Raw genomic sequence first — 12123 nt, forward strand, 5'->3', positions numbered from 1 at the left:
AAGATGAATCCGTTAACGTTTTGCATTGCATCCAATTGCACCACGCCACTAGCTGTGCTCATCCAAACCATTTGAACAACAGCATTAACCGACAGTTTGTTTTGAGCGCATTCAACTCTTCAATTAATCTATAAGCGAGCGCAGTGACAATTCAAGTTCAAATGGAGATTCCTCTGTGGTAAGTAGGGGCTTGCCGATGCCGCTGGCATTGTTAAAAATCAGGAGTGATGGTAACCACACACCGTCGAGTGGGCCGTAGGACTATATTAAAAAAAACGACACTTAAAATCAGTTTTTTTTTTATTGCATATGTAATACAGAGAAATAAGTAAATTACAACTAAGGGACATTTTTATTGAACAGAGGCCATGACGCTATCCTCGTTTTTCTTGAGAATCACGAATCCCTCCATTATCGGCGAGAGCGGTATGTACTCGTCAGTCGCCAGTTCTGCTCGCTCACCGAAGGACAGCAGCACCGGCGTCGTGTGAGTGTGCGAACCGGCTATTGTCTTCGGTGTACCGGCTTTTCCGATAACATCCACAGCCTAAGGAATATATTTTTTTATAATTTTTTTTAATACGCTTTTATTAGCTTCAAACGTATGTATGTTTGTAACGGAATCTTTGAACATGATTTTGACCACCTTCAAAACGCCGGATTAACTCGAAATTTGGTATACTTATTAAGGACCGATGACAATTCAAAATTTAAAAATAAAAAAAAATTTAAAAAAAAATTGAATTTCAACTAAAAAATGAAAAAAAAAGTGTTTAAAAAACTAACAAAATACGCTTTTATAGAAAATCCAACTAAAAAGTAAAAATAAATTTTAATAGATTTGATTAATTTTAATTTTAATTAATTGGGATGGTTTTCAGGATATTACCAAAATAACCCTTCTACTCATATCTGTTCATCAAATATTTATAACTATGCACCATGCAAATACCATGCACCGCACGCTTTTTTTACAATAAAATATTTTTTTCTTACACTATTTTTAATTCAAATGTATTATAATTTATTATCAATTTTTAGTTGGAAACTATTATTTATTTATAATATGTAAGTATATATATAGCAGACGGGCAGGTAAGTCTTAAACGTAACCGTCGCCCATGCCGTCGAGAATGCCTTTTTTTTTTGTAGCACACGCCTCACCTTATGGTAAGTGGTTACCGTCGTCCATGGACTTCAGTGATGACAGGAGCAGAGCCAAGCTGCTGCTTAACGTTAATCATTTAATCGGATTTAATCCTACAAATCGGGTGTTTTCAATAAAAAAATACAATAAAAATAATCTCGACATTACCTGTCCTACACGTACGCTGACGTTCAAGGGCTGAAGATTTTCGTCGAGGGTGACCAGCCAGCGGGGTTGCATCGCAGTCGCCAATACGTACAGCAAGTAGTGGGATTTGCCGAGGATTACTGAAAACAAAACGTGTGAGCGCACATAGTACTATATAGTGCAGTATGTCATCATTATTATTATTTTGATATGTTTTGAAAGGTATGTAATTAAATTTGACTATCGTGACAGATATGTAATTGAAACATGAACAGCTGCATAATCAGTGAGCGTATTTGATGTATGACGTGCGGTACTTGTGGTAGGACCTCTTGTGAGTCCGCACGGGTAGGTACCACCGCCCTGCCTATTTCTGCCGTGAAGCAGTAATGCGTTTCGGTTTAAAGGGTGGGGCAGCTGTTATAACTATACAGAGACCTTAGAACTTATATCTCAAGGTGGGTAGCGCATGTACGTTGTAGATATCTATGGGCTCCAGTAACCACTTAACACTTACTAACTTAACGGCTCCAGTAACCTGTGCGCGATTGAAGGACACGTGCCTGCAATTGAATACTAGTTTGGAAAGGGATTTAGCGCAACAAACCCGTGCGTGTTTCAAGGGAGCACTGTCTCCTATTGTACACGGGAAAGGAAATACGCCACCAGGTGGGCTGCGAGCTCGTTCATTCACCGAAGCAATAAAAAATAATGTCTCATTCTCTCGCCGGTTGAATCCTATACATTTATGTCTTTGTGTATCTATGGACTTATTTTTTCGTTTCGTTTCATTTCGTTTCATCGAGTTTGAAATAACAACGATTCTAAAGAAGTTTTACTTCAAAAAAATAACTAAAAAACGAACTGGTCTTGCAGTCGAGAAAGGCGGTGAGCACGACGAGCAGGCCGGCGAGCGCGGGCTGGTTGAGCAGGCGCCGGTCCGCGTGCGCGGGACACAGCGACACCGTGCCCTTGCCGGCGTGACACAGCCCCTGCGCCAGCCGCACCATGAACAGGTGCACCGGGGACTTGCCGTGGTACAGCGCCAGCGCGCGCAGCATCGTCGCCAGCCTGCGACCACACAACGCACATATAAACAAACGCATGACCATTGCGCGGCTGAAATGGTTGGGATAGGAAGCTGCACATGAGATGGTATGGACATGTGATGAGACGAAATGGAAATGATGATGATCTAATGAAATACGTACTCAACAAATTTCACGATTTACTTCCACGGTGAAGGAATAACATCGTGTAATAAAAATCAAACCCGCAAAATTACAATTTGCATAATTACTGGTGGCAGGACCTCTTGTGAGTCCGCGCGGGTAGGTACCACCACCCTGCCTATTTCTACGGTGAAGCAGTAATGCGTTTCGGTTTGAAGGGTGGGGCAGCCGTTGTAACTATACTTGAGACCTTAGAACTTATATCTCAAGGTGGGTGGAGCATTTATGTTGTGGATGTCTATACCTACCCGTGCGGACTCACAAGAGGTCCTACCACCAGTGATGATGAGTAAACTGCACATACTAAAACAATGCGTATACTATGCATAGAAATGGTATAGGTTACCTTGCGTTGTTAGTGCCGGCGCCCACGAGTCCCATGGCGAATATGGCGTTGTAAGCGACGTCGTTATCAGAATCGTGGGAGTATTTATTGAGCACGTCGATGACGGAGAGCTGCGGGTTGGACACCGAGCACAGGGCGATGGCGAGCGGCACGGCGCGCCGCACTGCCGGCTCCCCGTACCTACCCTGCGTTACGATACTTTTGTTTAATGTCTGTTTGGGGAGGCTTAAACGACGGAAGGGAAGATCTTTCCCCGAGCTAGTGATATTGGCTTGGTAGACCGAAGGTCCAAATGATGTTTTTTTTTTTTTTTTTTTTTTTTCCTACCTAAGCTGAGAGCCTTGAGAGGCTATGTCAGCGTAACCCTAACTTTAGTAGGTGAGCTCACGGGGCTCAAACCTGACGATGTTGCTAACACGAACCCTAGCAAGAGCCGTGCTTCGCAGAATCTACCACCGGATCGGAAACGCGACCCACTGAGAAGATCCGGCGAGAAACTCAGTGGGCTGGTCCAAATGTTGTTGTTCGGAACTTGTATATATGCAAGGTTATATTGAAAATGTCGTAAGCGAGATTCAGGCATCTGTCAAATAAGTTGCGTTGTAATGATGGCTACTCGCCATATCTGCCGTCTAACCGCACGCAATGAATAGCGTGGATGAGTATTATCGTTATGAATAAACACGTAAATTAACCCACAAACACAACCCACTGAGTTTCTCGCCGGATCTTCTCAATTACTCGCCCGGTGACGCTGATATGGTTTCTCAAGACAATCATCAGCTTAGGTAGGAAAAATAAAAGTTATGAATCAGGCACTCTCAAACAACAGCGTAATTAAACACAATATATTTCCATGAAGGCGACAAAAAATCGTAGTAGTGACCACAGAAGACTTTGAAGCGATTATTTAGGCGTTTATCACAGCCGAACGTATCCAGGTTTCATTGTATTAATACAAATCTTTAAAGTCTTCTTATACGTTAGTTCTTTTTGAAGGTGGCGGTAGTTCTTTTTGACGTTCAACAAGTATGTATAAGCCGCACCAACAAAGGAACGAATCTAAAATGGCGGCTGCGATCATGCGCTCTCACTTTAAACTATTGCTGTCTTTAGTCGCACACGGCACGTACAATATCAGTTCTGACTGGTAAATAATATGGCCTCTCACAAACAAGGAAAAGTTCTTCACCGTGACGCACGCGAAATCGTGTATAACGTTATTAAATACTTTGAGGAGGAAAAGAATCTCGAGAAATTAAAGAAAAGAAATTCTCATTAGTTTTCTCATGTTTTTTTACAATAAACAACTTTTTCTTTCTATCTCTCTTTTTATTTGTTGACCCTACCATCTGTCAGTGCAGGTACATAGACGCCATTTTCGATGCGTTTCTTTATTGGCGCGGCTTATACCTACTTTCATTTATGTTGAATAAAAAATAAAAATTGATTTGATTTGAGCTTCGTACCAGTTGTCCGAAGATGCGGGTGCACATTTCGGCGCCCGTTTCCTCGGCCAATGCGATGACCGCGACGCCAAGGGTCGCCACGGCTTGCACCGAGGACAGCTCCTTGTTGGCTTCCTTTTCCTTATCCTTTTCCTTGTTTTTGCTGTCTTTTGATGATTTACCTGCGTATAGGTAACATAATATAAGTGCTTATCAGCGACGTGCTCCTCCAAGCTACAAAACGGGATCGATGGAGACAGCTGTTTGACGGAATCGGACGGAGTCACGATCCTGAGCAGTGAGGGACCGATCGAAGAGAGAGAGGTAACTGGTGGTAGGACCTCTTGTGAGTCCGCACGGGTAGGTACCACCGCCCAGCCTATTTCTGCCGTGAAGCAGTAATGCGTTTCGGTTTGAAGGGTGTGGCAGCCGTTGTAACTATACTGAGATCTTAGAACTTATATCTCAAGGTGTGTGGCGCATTTACGCTGTAGATGTCTATGGGCTCCATTAACCACTTAACACCAGGTGGGCTGTGAGCTCGTCCACACATTTAAGCAATAAATAAAAAAAAAGACATAAAATTTAAACAATCAATTCAACTGCATTGGATTGAGTTTTTGATGCAGTTGACTGCATCTTAATTTTTTTTGTTTATTGCTTAGATCGGTGGATGAGCTCACAGCCCACCTGGTATTAAGTGGTTACTGGAGTCCATAGGCATCTACGATGTAATTACGCCACCCACCCTGACGTTTAAGTATTCCAAACGTATGATAACTTCACAGTATAAGTATCTGTCCTAGAATCACACCGAAACGTCAATTGATAATTTATTTACCTTTGGATTTGTCGTCCTTTGAACTACTCGGAGTTGCTGTAGTTTCTTTGGCGTCCTTCTTGTCTTGTTTCTTAAAAGCTGTGTCTTCAGTTGACGATTGTTCATTCTGAAACAGAATTTCATATACTAATTCTAGTAAACTTCAGGTGGGTATTATAGTCGTATTTAAATCTATCGCATGCCTAATTCTATACATGAAATCCTGTTTGAAAAGTGATAAATGTTCCAAGATAGTTCTACAACCTCACGTGTTAAGATGATAATATCTTACGTTCATGCTGCATTTTTTACGGCTTCGATTTGAATACTCAATAGTGAGCTCGCTTAATTCTTACAAAAATAAAATAATTAGATATAATCGGAGTAATTGAATAAAGAACAGAAATACATTGATTAATGATATAATTATACAAATAAATTGGCAGACAAGTCTGCAGCGAAGTTCCAAACGCCAGTTAAATTTGCAATGCAATAATCGAAGTGCATCAAAGATTTTAACTGCTAATTTATGTAAAAATTTGCATTGCATCTGCTTATAGCCTGTAGAATCGATTGCAGTTCATTATTGAGAAAATAAGAATAATTTTAACTGACTCTGTGGTACAGTAGTAACCCTGATTACTATGCTGAGTGGGTTCTATTCCCACATTCATGTGATGAACAAGTTTGTTTGCTGTTTGTATAGTTTTTTTCTTCTTTATTGCCCTTCTATGCATACGGTCCAACTGATGGTTAGTGGTTACCGTCGCCCATAGACTTCAGCAATGCCAGCGGCAGAGGCAAGCCACTGTCTACCGTTATTATGTACCTATACATATATGTATATATCAGTCTCTGGTTCTCATATTACTGTGACCGCGTGTAGCATGTCCTCGGTTATTATTACTGTTACGCCGCTAAGAGTAACGCCATCTATCGCCGAATAGCCGAACGAATATCGAAGGATCAGTAACACCTAGAACGCTCGAGAAGTACAACGCCATCTATTGTCAGATAACGGAAACACACATCGAAGGTACTCGGCTTGTGAGGAATGTTCTCGACGTTTCTAGGGATGTCGTATCGACCATAAAAGCGTTGCAGAAATGACACGCAGTCAATGAGTAAAGAAGTGAATTGAGAATTTTAAAGTGTTAGTGAAGTGCTTAGCGAATAAATGATTTCTATCTTTCTCTTTCTTTCTTTCAGTGTTTTAAGTGTTCTAAGTGTTACAGTTCTTTTTTTTTATTGCCGTATAGGCAGACGGGCGTACGGCCCACCTGATGGTGAGTTGTTACCGTCGCTCATGGACGCCAGCAATGCCAGGGGCAGAGCCAAGCCGCTGCCTACCGTTCAAGTTGTACTTTGGTGGAGCATTTATTTATCCGGAACCCCAGCGCGTGTAACATTACTAACATCGGTTTCGTAGTGCTTGGAGCAGATGTGCAGCATCTGTTGCACCACGAGCACGTCCCCGGTGCCGGCGTACGCGCACATGGAGAGCGTGGTCTGGCAGAGCGACTGCTGCGGCTCCGGAAGCACTTCCAGCGCGGCCATCGTCGCCTCCGTGCGCTCCTTGCAGCCTGCGAACAAACGTCACTGTTGAGTTCGTGCCCGCACTGAGTCCGAACCAAACGCTAACTTCTTAGTAAGTGAAGTAGTATTCCTTACTTTCGGACCGAATGGTAAACAGTCGACGTCGCCCAAAACACGTCATTTCGGATTTTAGGTACCTCAAGCACCGGTCGTCGTTCCCGTCGAACCCGTCACTAGCGACGAAGGGCTCGGCGAGTAAACTAACCTATAGACACAGCCCACTGAGTTTCTCGTCGAATCTTCTCAGTGAGTCGCGTTTCCGATCCGGTGGTAGATTCTACGAAGCACGGCTCTTGCTAGAGCTAGTGTAAGCAGCCTCGACAGGTTTGGGCCCCGTGAGCTCACCTACTACGCTGATATAGCCTCTCAAGCTTAAGTAGGAAAAAAACCCTCACTCTCAGCTCACCCGGTGAGTAAGTTATATTATAGTTGTATTTTTTATTTAGTTTGTTACTTTACAACATTTATATGTTCACTTTGGATAACACTACTTTGGGTGAATTTTAGTAATTCTATTTAATATAACATCTACAATTATATCGCGAATAAGGCTTTTCTCAAAACATTTTAAGCTTTGTTCACGCAGCTATTCTGAAGTTGATACAATTCTCTGATGTCATAAATGTATAGCACGTTACGATTTTGAAAGCAGTAACGCAACTCACCCAAGAAACACAGCCCGAGTCCCAAATGCAGGAACCTGGCGTAAGTAGACGAGTGCAAATCCTTGTTATCGTCAATCAATCGCTGAATGATTGCACAAGATACCTGCCAACAACACAGAATATTTTATTTTTGTTTTTACACTTTTGAAAGATTATTATAAATTTATATTATAATATGACTTCCTGTCCAGACTTTCATTATTTTTGTGATAAACTATGTTTATTTATTTATTATATTAATAGCTATATTTTAGCGTATTTAAATAAAGATTTTATATATTTTTTGCCTAGATGGGTGGACGAACTCACAGCCGACCTGGTGTTAAGTGGTTACTGAAGCCCATAGACATCTACAACGTAAACGCACCATCCATCTTGAGATATAAGTTCTAAGGTCTCAGTATAGTTACAACGGCTGCCGCACCCTTCAAACCGAAACGCATTACTGCTTCACGGCAGAAATATTACTGCTTCACGGCAGAAATAGGCGGGGTAGTGGTACCTACCCGTGCGGACTCACAAGAGGTCCTACCACCAGTAATCATGTTTTAATTTAGATTAGTAACATTGTTATTTATGTAATACGTCCATGATACATACATCGCCATTGCACGATCCAACGGCGATGAGCCCGCAGGAGATGGCGGCGAGTGCGCAGATCTCGGCCGGGGCGGTCGTGTCGTTGAGCACGGGAAGCAAGTGGGACAGCACATCTTCTCGTTGTGTTCCCGCATATGCAATACCGAGACCTGTTTACAATATTACGGTAATAAATATAAATACAAATATAAACAATTTAATAGATAATTTGCATTACTTTGACATTTTTTTATTCATAATAAAAATCAAGTACAAGTTGTCCAAATTCTTAAGTTTATAAATGAATACATATGCGAACCAAAGTAAGAATTGTAATGTAATACGCAAGCTTATCTTGAAAATGTCGTAAGCGAGATTGAGGCATCTGTCAAATATCTTGTGTTCTCTGATGGCTACCGCCACAGTAAATATTGCATATTATTATGTATTGACTGAATTTATTTTCTTTAAATTATACAAATGTAATTTACTACAAAAAAGAGCGTCACCATACCCAAAACACTTCCGATCCTGAGATTGGAACTGGAATGCAGAACATAATCGGAGAGCAGAGCTAAGGCTGGATCACACTCGTTCCTGACACCGCAGTTCACGAGACCTAAAGCCAGTAGGGCACCAGCCTTGATGTGCTCGTCGGCGGTATACAGGTATTTGTCGATAGGCGTTAGACCACCGTCTACATCCCACAAGTGAATCATACCAAGGGACGCGGCCGCTGAGAGCATACCTATAAAAAAAAATTAAACATAAAACGAATATTACATTTTTATCCTGATGTAATTAATATACAGTAGAAAGATTCAGTACTTCTTATAGTTTTTTAATTCTTGAAAATCATAGAGTAATAGTCATGATACCAGTAATGATACCGGTAACTTATTTTCTATATATGCCCAAACATTACCTCTTATGCTTCTTATACATATATTTAGCTATAATAAACCAACGATTTTTCCATCAACCAGTCTGGTTATTGAACTGTAAACTTAGGACTATTAAATACTTTACTGCTCATTTTTGTAATTGTACATCTTTATGGCTTCAATTAAGAATTCATTGGACATACACTATATTTTTTATAGTTATTATACCATATTGAAACAAAGTGGCTTAGTAATTATTATGAGCAATTGTTGGCTATAAAAAATCTATTAACATACAGCAGACACCCACGGCGGGAGTTAAAGAACTATCCTACCTTCTTTGTCTGAGCCCCTCCCAGAACCGACCCAGAAAGTTAGGAAGTGCGACCAGACACATGACCCCCCCACCCAGGTCACTGATATTACATAATGTTATGAGGTGACCAAAATCTAAATTCATAGTGCTAGCACATTAATTACAATATTAATGCAAGAAAAACAAACCATGATCCTTATTTTTGTACATCCATTTGTTCCCATCATCGGTTGTGACAAGTTTGTCGCGGCCAAACCCGGCATTCACAAAGGCGTTCACAAACGTAGCTGACAGGTTCTGTCTAGCAGAGTCTACAGGATGTTCAGTCAGTAAAGATGGACGAAGAGCTGATCCGGCCGACTCTAACCATGTTTTATAAACTTCTTCTGGAGTTTTCGGTTCCATAATATCAAGCTAAATAAAATGACATTTAATTACAAACTTATAGAATACACTGAAAGCAATCTTCATAATTATGGCACACAAAAAATTACAGTACCAAAAAAATTATGTGGAAATCAGAACTAGAATTACCTCTCTTGCCAGACTTAGAAAATGATCATTGATATGAGCGTTCAGTAGAATTGTGCGCAGATCTTCGTCATCCACTTCTAATGGTATGTATTGACGTGCAAGTAAGTAGCACAGTTGCTTTTTTATTAAACTGAAAAAAAAATCATACATTAGAAAATATACCTTTATAATAATTGTTAATACTAATTCTTTATCACACGTTCTAATAAATTTTTGGTGACACAATTGAAATAAGACACTTACTAAAGCTGTGTGTGTATTTTGCATAAAGTTAAATATCATTATCATCATACCTAAATTAATATGTAAATTATTATTCCTCTAAGCATTTCTAAGTAACTTACGGATCATTACAGGCATTGAACACTTCTTCACATTTAGCTTTCTCATGAAGTTGCATAGCTACAAGCATTGCTCTTGGGTACTCTCCAAAACGAAGGTATGTATCTAAGACACCTTGTAGTATTTGTGTTGACTCAGGTTCAACAACATAACTTGCACATCTGAGAATTATTAATCAAAGGATAGTAATAATATCTATAATTAAAAAAAATTATATTTGCAATTGTAAAACTCAATCCAATTAATTTAATTTAACTCATTTAGTTGTTATTAAGAAAATTATAAAAAAATTAGCAAATTGTTAATTTGTTGTAATTTTAAAGGTAAAGAAAGAAAAAACAATCTTTCCTCCAAATAAAATAAAACATTTACCCAATAAGATAAAGACAGACTCTTGGGTAGTTGCTCTGATCCATATGTTGGGTCAGCAGATCAAGTCTATCAATTTCCATTAACAGATCACACGCCTGGATCTCAGCTGAGTGTTTCATGTCAAATGTGATAACATCACGTACTAGTGGCAAAAGTGAATCCATGTTTTCTATATTCCATTCTTCAGCAATTTCACCTTCCAATTGCCTATGTAAGTATTTTTTTTATTACATTTCAAGTCAAGTCAAGTGTAAACACAATAATTTGTTCATTAATTTTATTAAAATTTTATACTTGCCTAACATATTCATGTCCCCAATCACCTACATTTGACAATGTTCCCAGAAGACAATACTTCAAACACTCTCTCTTTTCTGCAACTTCCTAAATAAGTGTAAATCATTTTGTTGTAGTTTAGTGTGTTTTACAATTTGATTGTCATTATACTAATGAAATACATAAAAAATTGAGCTATATTTCATTTAAATTTGTATCAATATAAGCAGAAAGTAATGACATGCAACCAGTTGATATTATTTTTATGGATTCCTTACCAGAGTACCGCTTACGCCCATCGCTAAGACAGAGATAACATCAGCACAGAATTTTTTTGTTTTTTCATCTGTAATTTTTTCATATACTTGTTTCAATGCTGGATAATGTTCCCTTAGGAATTTTAGAGGTTTAGGTACAGAAGTCATAGATGTTGTTGACGTCCGAATGAGATTACTTAGCATTTGTAATGCTGGAAAATATAAATCGACTTCATTGCCCTGGAAAAAAAAATTGAGATGTGATTTGTTATAGTAAAGGTTATGATGACTTGATGAATAAAAAAAAGCTAATTTCAATACACACCAAAAGCTTATCGACTAGCATATTCAATTCCTCCTGTAGGCGTTTGTCTTCCTCGGACTAAAAATATAATTCAAATTAGAAGAAAGCACTATGAACATTTCATTTTATTGATTTCAATTTTTATCGGAAGAACTCACAAGATCATCATTTGGAGCCACTGCCGGCTCAGCTTTTTCCTTCTTTGGCTCTTCAGTTTTATTTTTCACAGTCATTTTATTAACTTAACGTTTCCTTTTTATCGAATAGAATAAATCGCTTTACCGACTGTATGTATTAGTAATAATAAAACAGAAGTGCAAATTTGACAAGTCACTATTACAAAGGGTTATCGTATTTAAAAGAGCATTTTCTACCATACGGAACTTTTAATTTTGTAAAACCTACCTCTACCTCTACCATCTCCGACAAAGGAACTGATTAACATTGAAGGTAATAAAATGATTTTATTCCAATAGATCATATAAAAATATTCGAATTTGTTAGTAAGCGAAAGAAATCTTTCTGCACTTATTGTATGACTGCTGCGCAATTGGAACAAAAGATACAATCTTCGAGGACAATATTTTTTTCTCCCGAGGAAGTGAAAACAATGTATTCAGGGAAAGTAATCCGACTTATAGTGGATTTCGGTATGCACAAAGATGTCTAACACAATGGGGTAATCATTATAGATCTATGAGGGTCGCATTAGACTGTATGTTTATAGTCTTGAAGTTGTCGTGGCCTAAAGGATAAGACGTCCGGTGCATTCGTGTTAAGCGATGCACCAGTGTTCGAATCCCAGGTGTGTACCAATTTTTCAAATGAAATACGTACTTAACAAATGTTCACGATTGA

At 39.2% G+C, this 12123-nt stretch overlaps 1 protein-coding gene across 1 annotated transcript; it reads right to left on the reverse strand.

The window, feature by feature from the left end:
- Nucleotides 1-267: 267 nt before the first annotated feature.
- Nucleotides 268-11625, reverse strand: Rpn1 (regulatory particle non-ATPase 1). Its single transcript, XM_028177579.2, has 18 exons — nucleotides 11424-11625; nucleotides 11287-11343; nucleotides 10983-11201; nucleotides 10727-10812; nucleotides 10429-10635; nucleotides 10059-10217; nucleotides 9715-9844; nucleotides 9369-9594; nucleotides 8495-8728; nucleotides 8002-8150; nucleotides 7402-7504; nucleotides 6557-6723; nucleotides 5162-5267; nucleotides 4342-4502; nucleotides 2873-3057; nucleotides 2160-2365; nucleotides 1316-1434; nucleotides 268-547 (listed from the first exon to the last, which is right to left on the reverse strand). The coding sequence occupies exons 1-18, from the start codon at nucleotides 11496-11498 to the stop codon at nucleotides 353-355; spliced, it is 2784 nt and encodes a 927-aa protein (XP_028033380.2). The 5' UTR covers nucleotides 11499-11625; the 3' UTR covers nucleotides 268-352.
- Between the last annotated feature and the right edge of the window lie 498 nt (nucleotides 11626-12123).

This window comes from Bombyx mandarina, chromosome 08, assembly GCF_030267445.1.
Source record: "Bombyx mandarina strain Sakado chromosome 08, ASM3026744v2".
Lineage (NCBI taxonomy): Eukaryota > Metazoa > Arthropoda > Insecta > Lepidoptera > Bombycidae > Bombyx > Bombyx mandarina.